The 14,516-nt window shown below is 40.3% G+C and overlaps 1 protein-coding gene across 1 annotated transcript in view; it reads right to left on the bottom strand.

Moving 5' to 3' along the window:
* ppargc1a (peroxisome proliferator-activated receptor gamma, coactivator 1 alpha) overlaps positions 1–14,516 on the bottom strand; it is a 302,021-nt gene that overhangs the window by 23,550 nt on the left and 263,955 nt on the right. Inside the window, 1 exon segment of the mRNA XM_055051082.1 lies at positions 1,228–1,422. Coding sequence (XP_054907057.1) covers positions 1,228–1,422 — 195 coding nt within the window.

The following is a 14,516-nucleotide window of genomic DNA, read 5'->3' as shown; positions in this document are numbered from 1 at the left end:
TAAATGTGCAATCAGTGGATTGATGTTACATTGAACAAATAAAAAGATAATGTTTATGACACATTTAAAAGCCCAGATAGTTGTAAGGTGTTTATAGCATGTGACATAACAACAACAGAGTACTTTTCCCTTCTCGTGCAGGTGTTTTGGTGTACGCATAACCAGGCTGTTCCAATGTCATTGAATAAACACACCCAGGCATTTACCTAAAGGTCATTTGGAAGGGGACCAACATGGAATAAAATTAACCGTAATACAAAATAACAGACCACTTTCTGTCGAAAGCATAAAACGTTGTTCATGAGTGAAAATTACAGGGTTGATAAACATTCTTGTGCAAAAGTTTGTATTATTTTTCTCAAATAGACGCATGTTTGAGGATCAGCTAGAAAAATACCATATGGGATTGATTTCTGCTTTCTCTTATTCCACTTATCGTGGAGTGGTTGTAGCCCTTTAGCTGTGTGTCAGTCACTGGAGTTTCGTGTCACATGGTTCACACATTGAACAGTGACAACAATAGCATTGGTATGTAATTTGCATTGAGCAGTAAACACTCTTACCCATTTTTTTCTCCTCACTGAACACATGAACATTTAACAAAGTGTATCTTTAACACTGATTCTTCCTGACAAATGACCACTTTTGGAGTTCAAACTTCTTAACAGTATCTGCAGAGTACTAGCAAAATGTAAATAATCTCCATTACTTAGTTTCTATGTATTTTCCAAGTTAGTAGACTACACTTTTCTGGGCTAATGTTTGAAATATTCACATTTTGATTCATAAGGTATTTGTTCATGGATAAATACAAAGGTGATTGTGAACTCTTGTTACACAGTGGAACCTGCAGGCTGCAAGGGAGGATGGGTGAAAAGTCAAATGGATGGATGGCTGGACTGATCGGTGGAGAGATGCAAAGATAAAGGGATTGAATATCTATAGGTGAACAAGAAAAGGTTAAATGAATGGATACAACAAATGTGAAACCTGTGTGGATGGATGGATGGATAATCAGATAGATGGGATTAATGGAAGAAGAAATAAAGTGTAGAACTACAACCAGTTGTCTTTATTCCAAAGCTTGACAAAGAAACCTACTTTTTAAAATCTCAAACATTACTAGGCTTTTTCAAGGCTACGTAATAACCCTGGTACTCAAAATCAATATAATTGAAAAAAAAGAAACTGCACTTCAGACTGAAAACAAGTTCATGTTTGTTTTACCAGAGAAGGCTCCTCAGGCTCTGGGGTGTGAGGTGAGGCGTCTGGGGAGGAGGGACAGCTCCGGTCACTGGCATTGGTCACGTCCCCATCTGCCAGGGCCTCGAACGAAGGCAATCCGTCCTCATCCACCGGGATGCTGTCCAGGGTCTCTGTAAGCACTGCCAGTAAGTTTGCCTCATTTTCTTCATCTATCTTCTTAGAAAGGGGGAAAAGGGAGAAGGCAGGGATAAAATGCAGAAAGACAAGAAATATAGGGCATGTTAGTCAAGAGAAGTTACATCTATTTTTTTTTTCCCTTTGGAGTGGGGTAAGGGCATCGGTTGCATGCACTTAGGCTTTCACTGTTAATATCTTTTGCAACAGCTGTTTTATTCTGGCAGGATTCAGAGCAACAAAATCTCCCTGCGTGTATGTGATTCAAGTGTGTCCTCATATTTTAAGCAAGCAGCTTACTGGACCAAAATAATATGTTCAAGAGAGAAACCTTTACTTGGACTGACAGAAAGAAGACAGGATTTTGGTTCTGGTCTAGAGAGCTTTAGTGCTGCAAAGGAACAAATAAGCAGAAGTGGTCCCCACTCTTCCTAGAAAATACAGAATTAAATTTCCACAAAGTTGCAAGCGACCTTCTAAAGATAAGCAAACAACGTCCAACTTAAACTGCTTTGACAGTAGAATACTCAAAGAATTACCATTAATGTTTCTCGTTGGCCAAGGGCGTATCCAGAATGATTTTAAAAGGTGTGGTCAGGTGGGAACACTGATAAGCATCAAAACTGAAAGCCAATAAAATTTTAAGGTTTTTATATTACCATGATGAATGTTAGAGTGGGCAATTATTCTTGATACAGGCTGTGCTTTATAAAATGAAAGAAATGACAAACACTAGAAAGTAACTTAGATTGAATTAATTTTTTATACATAATGCCAATTCACAATATGTTGTCTTACAGAAGTAAAAAAGTCACTTCTATCCCATCACAAATACATTCTTACATGTTCTAGTAACCAAATATTGATTTAAGTTCAGTTCATTATTCAAATTAGATATAACTGGAAAAATTCAAAAGGAAATCTATCTAAGAAAACCAGCAGATTACCTGGAGTCATTAACCTGCAGCCCTCATAAGTCAAAAGAGTAAATAAGTAAACAACAAATTCAATGAATAAATAAAGATGCACAGAAAACATATCATGTAACAGAAAACTTACAAATCTGGTCTATTCCTGATCAGTGAACACACCATAACAAAGTGTCACCAGGTCCTGCGACCCACAAAGAAGTTGGTCATTTTCAGAGTCAAAAGTTTAAAAATGAAAGTGGAAAGAAGAACAAGAAACTATGAAGAATGTAGGTTATTGATTCTGGATGTTAGAACACAAAGCAAGACTTTGTTAACTGCTGGTTGTTTTGTTTCTGTGACATTTTTTGTCATGCTTTGGTATATGAAAAGCATTAGGCTATTCAGTTAAATTGACTTACGTAACGTATTACTGTCAACCCCATCTGTCATGAAACACAATGGATTTGGACAAGCTGGATGCTTTTTTAAAAATCTCTCAGTTAAGTGAGGAGCAAAAACTTTCAAACCTTCTTCTACTGGTACATAGTATCCAGTAGAAGTTTAGTTATCAGCCATATTTTTAGCTCATCTTTGTTTGCAGCAAACAAAAAATACTCAAAGCAGATAATATTTCAGTAATCCCAGAGTAGTATTTACTGAACTAGTCCTGGTTATAAATAGTCTTAAAGCCATTTAAGACCATTTTTGTGGAATACACAATGGCTGATATTTGCAATCCGTTTTGCTCATCCTTAATTTGAGACGCTGAAGACATTAAAATGTCAGCTTCAAATCTTTCAATCCAGTCTGTTTTAAAGCAATTAGAGTTAAACACACTCATGTTGGAAAACTGTCTGTGGTTCTACTATAAACAATAATTTCTATAATTCTATAAGATAAACTGGAATCAGCTAAAACCAATATTGACATATCATATTGATGTCGATGTCTAGCCAGTAATGGACCACTGTGACAGGGTGGCTGCTGGCTTCCTACCGAATACTCACCCCTCTGTGGTGCAACAAACATAACATCAATTTCATCATTACAGCATGATTATTATTTAACAGCTTAGATTGTGATGAATGTGAAACTGACTGGATGCAGAATAAGAAATAGAAGACAGAAAATGTGCAAAATATGCAGATTCCTATTAACAGTGACAGGAGTTGAGCTTTTTTGAAAGTAGGGTGAGTGTGTTTGCGTGTGTGTGCATTGCCCTGTCCTGTTTACAACCAGTGCAAGTTCCAGGGCCACAAAAACCCAGGGGGCTGGGGGTGGGGAGGAGACTTCAAGAGAATGGAAAGATAAACAGTATTTTTGCCTTGGGACGTTCTGTTGTCAGCTGTATGGGAACAAATCCCTTTATGCAGGATTATCGTCACTCGTGACGACTTGTGGCCATCGCTACACCGCAGGGAAAGGTGGGGCAGCAGGTTCTCAGACACAAAATTAAAATCTTGCAAAGCAGCACTGAGGCAATGTCACTAATCAGAAAGCAGGCTAAATTATACACACATCTTCACTACTCTGTATTACTTAACATTGTTATTCAGAAGCTCATTGAGCAAATCTTTTCCTAACAACATAAACAGTCAGTTATTATTAAAAAATGATAGAGAGGACATATTTCACAGAGATAACATGGTGTACTGGGGCCATGCTGCATTGGCAAGCTAATGCCTTGCAGGAAATTGCTCTGTATGAGGTGGCATGCTGTTTAATTACTTGCAAGAAGCTTTAAAATTCACTGTGCTGGAACACAGTGCTACCGAATCCCTCACCGTTTCTCCTGATCCCCAAATCATTACCTGAGCTCTAAGCGAGCCGGTATTACCTGCTGATAAGGCACGGGCCTCGGCTTAGTCCAAACAGACATCCGAGTGCGAGAAATATAAATTTAGGATCATTTTAGATGATCACAAATGGGTCTTTAATGAGCCAACCATCTGTTTAGCCTGTACTCATCAACTATCCAATCAACTGTGTATTTAGGTGCAGCTTTATCCACCTCTTTCATCCTGCTTAAACCTATAAATCTGTATTCTATAACAAAAAAAAAAAAAAAGAAATTGCAGTCACATTAAAAGCTGGGGTGTGTATGCTTCAGTATGTCACGCTTTTAGAAATGAGCTCTGCAATTTGTACAGGCTGCGGCTGGCTCAAATGTGTGTTTTATTATTATTATTATTTTTAGCTCAATCCTGTTTGAAAAACCTCCACCAAATTTGCAGGCTCCCACAGGCGCCATGTATCCTGAAAGATAACTCAGAAGGGACTCTCATATTCAGAATATTTGGAGAGACACACTTGTAAAAAGCCTGAGTTGAGATGATCAGGCGGCAGCGCGCTCGCTGTTGCTCTCGTGGAGGCACTCGCGGGGCCAAGTGGGGATTTGAGAAACTGGGGTAAGGAGCAAACCGCAGTGATAGTTTCTACCCAAGAGAGAAAATGATCTAATACCTATGTCCAGGAGGGCAAGTTTTTCCAAACCAGCTTAGGGACCACAATGTACAGTTTCAAATCAAATTCGGTACACGTCCAATTTGTAATCTGTAATTTTTTTGGCATTAGGTAAAAAAAAAAACAAAACCACCAAAAACAAACAAACAAAAAAACGACAAAATAACCTGCCAACCAGCTGACATCCATTCAGATTGATCACTACAGCAGCAGCTGCTGAGAGGAAGAGAGGAAATAACAAACAAAGAGCGGAGAGGGAAAAATTGTCTCTCTGAAAGCACTTTCTTGGCCATCTCGGCTTAATGGACCCCACAGAATTAAAGAGATCTTAACAATCCTGGGCTAATTGTGGGATCACTATATATTAACCCTGCTCCAATTCTAAAGGGTGCCATTTTGAAGTAGTTTTAGTCCAAATGCCTCAATTAGCCATAAAACACACTGGCAAAAGCTGGCAAAAAAAAAAAAAAACTCATCCCCCACCACCACCCAATCTTCCCCCACATCAGAGAGAAAAGAAAGCCAACCCCAGTTTGTTCATTATTAGGTGAGGCCCTTTTGTTATCTGGCAGCCTGTCTTTCAGATTGCCCTTGCCTTTTACTCTTTTATTGGGTCCTACAGCACAGCATTGTGTTCTAGGAGATTCTATTTATAGGGCTGATAACGGAAGGTGAAGGTGATATTTTAGCACACACTCACTTCCTGAACACGAAGATGAAATAGCAAAATCAGACCTACTTATAATTTTGGGGGAATTTCAATCGTCTGAGCAAACTCAACAATTTTTCTACCTACCATTTGTTGATAAAAATGGTGAAAATGATCCCAGATGGTCTTCAGCACACAGACCCCTATAACTGAGTGAGACACCAAGTGTGACAGACATGTCTAACGTGGAACAGCAAAGAATTTCCCTGATGTTTATTTATCATTAGCTCTCTATTGTGCACAGCAAAAAGTTTGTGATGCACTTGAGCTTTCCTACATTGCAAGCCACAAACTTCAGTCCATGTATTGGAAATTTTATGTGATGAATCAAAATTGAATGGCAGTGACCTTAAACATATAGCAATGGAGAATCTGTTGGAAAGGTGAAAACTGTGGTTTGCACATGATGTCCATCTAATCTGACTGAACATGAGCAATAGTGTAATGAAGAATGGGCAAATACAAGTACAAGTGATGGTTTCTGAATTGGTCTGCCATAAAAAAATAATAATTAAAATATATTTAAGCTTGTGGTTTTAACATGACATTTGTGAAAAACGTTAAACGTACAGGAACGCCTTTTTGAGGCATTTTACATGTGGTTAATCAACCACAAATTTGTACACCACTCATTTATTTATGCGTTGCAAATGACCTTGTTCTGCACCCACTCAGTTTCTATTTCCGCTCCTCCTTGTTCCTTCACATTTCCAAGATTAAGAAGTTAAACAACAAGTAAGACCTTCTAATAAGGGCACAATCAAAAAATCTGGGGGGAAACTGGGGCGGCCGTATGTGTGTGCGGCAAGTGGGGCACAAGTATCAAGTCATCACATCTTTACTCTGCCAAGACAAGCAGCCCTGGATTTGATAAACAAATAATGTCATTCTGTGTTATTACCCTCAGCCCCCTGATTTCAGAGGAAATAAATCAACGTCAGCTGTGCTGTTAAGGCGTTAGTCAGGCCTGACACGTCGGCCGGTCACACAGGCACAACATATGGTGGCGAGGAAGGAGGGAGGAGATGGAAAGTGGGAAGAGTAAGGGAAGGGGTGAGGTACGGCACGATGCGTGGCGGAGAGACAAATCATGGCAGCCGCCAGAGACGTCTGGTCATTTAGCATGAGCTTACTGAGATGGAGAGAGGGTGATTATGGCCTATGCGGGGCGGTGAAACCATACATAACACTGTTAAGTTTTTCTCTGAGTGTGAATGTGTCTACTTGCCTGTGTATGTGTGTGTGAGGGGACAAAAAGAGAGACAGCAGTGGAACAATCTAAGGCTGTTCCAAATCATAAAACTAAATGTTAAACCTCCATTGTGGTGAGAGTCGTGAATGACTCACAGGATGTAAACGTGAGCTGGAGACTCTTGTCACTTTCCTTGTGACTCTAAAGCCAATAGAGCATCTTATTTTGAAATTATTTCCTAAGTAATTGATCCTTTGGACACATTTGCTATGTTCTGGACACACCAGTCACAATATTGGTGGGAAAACGAGTATTTTTACATGAATAGAACAGAAAGCCTTTGTTGAAATGGTCATTGGCTCTCAAGCAGCGGTGTTTAGCTGTATATCTTTCCCATTTTAAGCCAATGATCAAACTGTCGCTGATCATTAACTTTGTGCAATTGTTTTTCCCATAGAAAGTACCCCTGCCTCAGTGCTTTTCTGTTGAGGGTTGTTTCTTTGACAAACACAACTAATTACGCAGCTGTAGCTGACAATGCGCATTTTATGCTCTTTCTGGAAATGATTACCAATACAAACTAGTCTTGGACCAAAGTTGTTGTGGGGTTGTTTTTCGGTCCTTTTTATTTTCTCAACGTCCGTCTGGTTGAAGCAGATGGAAATGCGTACCTTGCCTGATTCTGCCAGGGGCAGAGCTTCAGGGGGATCTGTGGGGGGCGGTGGGCCCCTGTCCCTGGTATGGAGGAGGCCTTTATCACTGATGAGAGTTGGAAAAAGCGGTCCCTCTCCTGTTGAGTATGGTGTATGTGGAATTATATAGAGTGGTACCCCAGACAACAATGACTGGTGCAGCCAGTCATTGTTGACTCATGGTTGCTAAAAACTTTACCAGACCCACTGATTTTAGTAACATAGTGGGTGTAAAATATTGAATAAAATGTGCAACATGACTGGCTTTATTTTCAGTCTTACATTTAACTTTATGAGACACAAAATTACAAGTGGATTGTCCATAAAATGTCAAAATGATCCAATAGCTATCCATGGTTCTGAACTGCTTTGAATTTGTGTTTTTTATTATATTTAGTATATTGAGATTATGTCTGTGGTGCAGCGGGACTATCAAAATAAATTTAATTCAGTTCAAAATTTCAACAGTTTCATATCCGTTTTCTGCATCTCCAGAAGTTGCCAGCTACAAATCCAGGTACAATATCTCTGTTTGGAAATTGATGTAGGTCATAAATCAATGGGATGATGACTAGAATTGTCAATGACGACTGGGACATGTGGATGCAGAGTTCTCCTGTGGGAAACATTTGGGATTGTTACAGCATGGTGAGAAGAGCTGACAAGGGAAAAGAGAGAGGAAAATGATGTGAGTGAGCCGAGGGGAGAAGGAGAACTGTTGTTGCGCTTGCTGACACAGGCCAGATCCAATTGAGACACCTACTCAAGGGATGTTGGCAATGCTGCTCTCTCTAGTTTTCATTTAACCACTGACAAACCACCTGAACTCCGTCACCAATCTGCTAAGATCTGGAGAGACTACCACAGATGCATTTTCTGTGACAAAAATTGTCCAGTTGCTCGTGAGGCTTTTTATAGACAGAACAAGGAGATTAGAATCTATGGAAGTAGATTAAGGTCACGGTGTATAGATCCATGAAAAAAATAAACTAACTTCTGACCAAACAGAGAATAAATCACCTGCAGCAGTCTTCGTAGGAGCACATGTTATCAGACAGCTTATCCAAATAGCTGATAAGCTCACAGGTTGTTGAATATCCTGGTAAAATCTCTCTATCTAGACTCCCTACCCAAGATGCTGCTGTTTTCCTCTTCCAGCCGTTTAACAGATGGTCCAAGCAACCGTTTGCTAACACCAACCAAATCACACAGCATCATAATGACTGGACATGCTCTCCTTTGTTTTGGCAGCCACTTCCCAATCGGCTTGGCATGAGGAAACCCTGATTGCTGTGATTGCTCCGACTGTGGCTCGCTCTGACGGCCACAGCAGGAGGGGTGAGGAAAAACAGAGATTTGGATTCTCAAATAAAGAATATTCAGCTAGATGCAGAGTTGGGATGAGGAATGGTGCTTCCCTCTGCTTCTCCCCCGCAACCCCCCACTTTCCTAATGGCATGCAAATAGCTATTTGCTTAAGTCGGCAGCTCTGAATGTGCACTTCTAAGCAAGGGGCCTTTGAACCGACTGTTACACTGCTGATAATGTGTCGGAAGAACACAGGGAGGGGGACAGATTAAGCCCAGAGAGAAAGAGAGGAAAAATAAAAATAGAGCACAGAGACAGTTTCTGCTGTCCATCTTTTTGCTACATTTTCTGGCCAGATCACCAGTCTGTCATTAGCAGCCAAGTGTAGCTATCCATAAAACAATTACACACGGACACACAGAGAGAAAGACTGGTCATTTTGATTTTGACATTTACGTAGATCTCCTACAGGACTAAAATGAACCAGAATTTCTCGCCATTATCTGCAGCTGACACCACTTCCACACACACATACGCACAGATACCTGCACAATGCGGCTCCTGACCTTTCAGGCCCTGCCAAGCTCATCGAGGGTTTGCAGTGTTTCATTTGTCAAAGTAATGTCTTTCTCGGAGCGTTGCCAATGTGAGAGAAAACCCGGACGAAGTGGACAAGACACAGCAGTCGATGGCGCTTCAGACAATAGACACATAAAGGGCTCTTTCTTTCGGCATCACCATTTCAATAAACACTTTTACCGGCTTGTACATTTGACTCTGGGACTTGCTATACAAATTCAAGTCAATTTGATTCCTTTATATTGAATTTGTTCCTTGGTGCTTCTGGATTCAGACAGGAGACGGCAATGACGCCTTTCCTTGCACATCTTCAAATGCCATCTGTTTTCAGGATTCTCGTGGCTGAACAAAGAGCCGGCTTCACAAGAACTTTGTGCAAAAGGGATGCACGCGTTGTTACACAGAGGAAGAAAAACATCAAAGGAACAGTAGACATAAGTCGATGCAATCCCTGCCCGACTACATGAGGCAGGGATACTATGAGAACAGATGAAGGAGCCTGTCTCTGTAACAGCTTTACTGAACGTTGAGACCTGAATTCTGTCGTAATCTGGGGTCCTTTTGGATATTTTGCCTTTATGAGAAAAAGGTTTGCTTTTCACAGCTTCCAACTTATACACCACAGCTGCTCGCCCAACAGGACGCTTGATGACAAGTGTCAAACACTCAAAATCCCTTCCACTTTGATTTTTTATTAAACAAAGCCTGCTGGACTGAAAGTGGTCTTCTGGAAGGACCTAATGAACAAGTAATTTGAGAGATTTCCTGAGTTGATGGGGTCCTCAACTTCCCTAAGAAAGAAACGACGCTAACAATTGCTACAAAGTCCAGTCTTCTAGAAACCAAAGCAATACATTTTTAAAATCCAACTAGTTTCTGCATCTATCATGACAGAAACTCATTGAAAACCTTCTTTATTGTTATATTATGCATAATAACGTGTTTATAAATTAATGCTTTCTGGTTCAAAGTGAAAGTAATGTTTTTTTTCTCTCTCTCTCTCTGGTGTGAGAACATACACATGAAAGCTTTCACTTTAGCCTTCAGGAGCTACTGATTAGGGGCAAGTGAGTCATCCAAGCATCAACTCTCTCATGCAGCAGCAGAGCCTAAGAGAGCCTCTTGAACTATTTGAGGCCGGTACAGACTTAAATGCTTCAGGAGAGGGGGTGAGGGGATAAGCTGGAGATAGAGGCTCAAATAAGGTGAGTATTGTGCTTTTTTTGTTTGTTTTTTCAAGTAATTTAGTCCATCTTGTGCCCAGTCTTGGATTGTCATGAGCAAAGGGGCATCAAGCTCAATGTAAGTTGTAAAAAAGGATTATTAAACATTAATTTCACTTGTTACTTTCTCCAACAAAACCTACCTAGAAGCTGATATCTCAGTTCTTCTTATCATCACTTTTAGAGATACAGCCAATCAGCACCAACGAAAATATATAGTGGTCCTGGATTAGCTGCTTTGAGAATGCCAGTAGCACTGCACCTACCTATTTCAGGTTCCCAAGTTAATTTTCCTTTTAAATATTTCAGCTATGTTCAACAAAGAAAATCTGTTAATAGGTGAACCTGCAATAGGTTGGGCTCCATTGTATTAAAGCATCATGAACAACAAAAATGCAAAAGTATCAATTCCAAGCACAGTTGTGCTGGAGATGGTAAAGTTAGTTTCATAATTTCATACAGTAGTTGACAAACTAGGAAAACTCCTCTGTTTTGTTAAGAATCTAATCAGTATTTAATTACTTCTACTGATCAATGCTGAACTTGATTCGAGAAAATTAAGCGTGAAAAGACTTCATTATATGGAAAATATTTCCATAGCTTTCTTGGCTTTAGGAACATCTTCAAATAAGACAAGCCCAAAAAAAAAACACAACTGTGAGACCAGGACTGGTATATTCTATTGAATACTAAATGTTTAAATTACAGTTAGTTTTCCCATAAAAAAAACCAAACAAACAAAAAACAATTGATTTCATCTCGTTTTATGATCAGAATTTCATTTATTGTCTTGCCTCGTGAGTCGGCTTCATCCTTACCCCTCCACTCTGTTATAATAAAAGGTTTCTGGAAAATGTATTGGATATTCTCAGAATATGACAGAGTACTGGAAAAGAAAACCTGCTTCTTCATCACTGCCACAGCATATATACACCCCCCACCCCCACACACACGCAAGTGGGATTGATGTGTATTTTACTCCAAAGACTGTGTTTCACCATGAAGAACTGAACCCTCTGACAGAGAGCTCCACTTAACTCTCCCCTTTCCTCACTGCATAATTTCACCGGACTCTGATTGTTTTCAAAAGACAAGTTACGGCTTTCACTGTGGGCTCTTTACACCTTCTCTTTTTATCAGTGCATTTCATCTTTCAGCTGACACCACCCATCCTTTCAATGCACTGAGAGCACTACATGGCAGCATTGTAGGAACTGTTTTTATCGTACTATTAAATAATTCATGGAAGGTGAGTCTTACTGTTCAGCGTCATTACAACATGTATGTGTTTGTGCTGAGCATTAGTTGTGCCGTGGTGGTGCTGGTGGTGGCGAGGAAGGGGGGATTATTGGCTTAGTGTTTTGGCCAGGTTAAATTGAAACAGGCCTGAAAGGCTCTTAGTGGAGATTACCCTAGGTACTAAAAATAATAATTTTCGTCCTCCCGCCCCTGCACACACAAGCAAATACGTCTAGCCACAGAAGCATCTGATCTTTGTATCAGTTACGTAAAGGCACACACTATAATGCAGAAGTTGGCGGCTCCAGTGCGATGACAGGGAATGGTATTCACCGAGGGGGGCATGGGATCAGCTGGGGCAGCAACACCAAACATGCATCAATCAGCAGCAGAGGCCCGCTGGGATCAAGTGTGTGAGGGAACAAGACAGGCAGCCAAACAGCAACCGTCAGACTCAGAGATGTTTCCTTGCTCCTTTTCCAAACATTCCCTAGGGGTTAGGGGATCTTTTTTGTTTTTGTTTTTGTTTTTTTTTTGGCCACATTCAACTCTCTGTTTATTATCTTCTTATTTTTTTTCCCTCCAATGCTCCCTTCTTCCTTCCAGCCGTCCTTTCCAGAAGCGACATTTGTGGGCCAGAATATATTTGTTTAGCCTCTGCCGCTCCAAACTTCCCATCAGCCAAGAACAAATGCTTTGCCTCGGGAGCGGGAAGACAGAGAGAATGGAGGGAGAAGGGAGCCCACAGCAGGTTGGGAGCTCTTGTTGTGGAGTGGATCTGACAGACGCTCCGAGATGACACGGGCTTGGACAGCCCACGTCTTGCATCCCTCGCTACTATACATCTGCGCCCATTTGTCTACACTTCCCTCTCATTTGTGCGTCCCAAAACAACATGGCTGCTGGTCTGAAAGCTGGGCTTGACAGTGATGGAGGATTTCCTCCATCAGACAGTGCAAACAATGCATCAGTGCAGTAAAAAAACTGCAGGGAACCTGAGATCAGGAAAGTATGGTGTATTCTAATAAGACTCACTTGAGAAAATTATATTATACAGTAGAATATGATAATTCATACACCCTTTTGCTGGAGCGGTGAACTGGTGCGGGTGGCGCACTCTCAAATGTCAGCATAAATTTGCAAAATGAACGCGAGCGGCGTGCAGCAGGGGAGTAGAAGCAGGGACAGGAAGGGGTTTCTGCCGGTTGCATGTGTGTTTTTAGAAGTGTGTGTGTCTTTCAGCTCACAGGAGTATGTCGCCAACAAGTGTTTGAGCTAATCTACGCCTGCTTGTCTCTACAACCGAGGCAGGAATGCTGGAGGAAAAACGTTCATCCCAGCTTGTTCTACCACGACCAGCAAGCTCGGTTAATCAATCCACCCTGGGACAGTTCCATTAAAACCACCTCCAGAAGAAAACACTCTAGGTGTTCATTCCGGACGAATTCACAATATATGGAGCTAGTAGTTAAAGTTCATGCTTAATGTTTCTGCCCTGGACAGTTATTTACAGATGACTGATGATTATTGACCAGACAATGAGAAGTAGGAGGTGACTCATGATGTTCCTGTATGAAACATGCACTGAAAGCAAGACATGTAGAGCTTTTCAAGTCAAAGTAATTGTCTGGCCACACAATCTGTGTCTAAACTTTAACTGGGCCATTCCATCTCATGATTTCATTCTTTTAAGGTATTTTTTGATAATTCTGGTTGTGCTTAGGGTCGTTGTTCGGATAGATTTTTGTTTTTTCAGTGTTACCCTGTTTTTAACTCCATTCATCTTCCCCAAAACTGGAAGCAGTTTCCCCTGTCCGTACTGAAAGAAAGCACCCACACATCATGATGCTACCACCACCATGTTTATGTTTCACAGAATGGATGCTGTGTTCAGGTATCGTTCAGGCTGCAGTGCTTGTTTTCTCCTGCTCACTGCATTTTTGCATGCAGATCAAAAACAAAAAAACAAATCCAAACATATCAGTATGTCAAAATATAGAAAGGGACAAACGCAATGGGAGTCCGTCGCTTCGTCAACATGCAGTGGTAAGGAGGAGAGTGCATCACAAAAACCCATATAATGTATGAAATGTAACACAATGATAAATTGTTGTGGGTTTTAAGTTTGTCTGAAGTGTTTTGTTAATTCCATTTTATGCTAAATAAAAATGTAAAATTTTATTAAAATACAAAAAAAAAAAGAATGCCTGCTTTCTTAACAGAACAAATACATATAGGGAACATTGAATGCAAAACGATATCATACAAAAGATTCATATTTGCCAAGTTAAGCTAAAATAGAAGGTTACAGATGATGATAAATTAATAACCATCTTGTCGATCCACAGACTGCTCTGAAAAGAGCTGAACTTCCCATCCTATCGGATATTGTTAAATAATCTAAAGTTGCTTTACTTTCCTCCTCAACTTTAAGCCTGGACTGTTTATTATATCTCTACCAGCACTGCACATCAAGAATTATACACTTTATTTTTGTACCACTTATTCTAACTGGAAGTGTTTTCTTATAATATTATTCTCAATTTACTTCACACAAGAATAGGATTGGTGGTGATTTATTTTGTACCACAATTTTGCTTGTAATCTTGTCTTTGTATAATTGCTCTTTCAAGGCGGTAACAGTCCACTTTTTTGTCCTTTCCCCTGAAACTAAGTGTTAGTTTTAACTTTTGGGTGCAGATAATATGGATATGCAGATAAGCAAGACACCGAGAGTGTTATTGAGTGCAGGTACGATGCAAACTGCTTATAACCTTTAAGAGAGCCTTATTTTAAAAAAAAGAACTATCTCTTTAAGCC

This window comes from Poeciliopsis prolifica, unplaced genomic scaffold (genome assembly GCF_027474105.1).
Source record: "Poeciliopsis prolifica strain line A6 unplaced genomic scaffold, Auburn_PproV2 SCAFFOLD032, whole genome shotgun sequence".
In the NCBI taxonomy this organism is placed as follows: Eukaryota; Metazoa; Chordata; class Actinopteri; order Cyprinodontiformes; family Poeciliidae; genus Poeciliopsis; species Poeciliopsis prolifica.
Note: the sequence above shows the minus strand (reverse complement) of the source record. Positions and strands in the feature narration are given on the sequence as shown.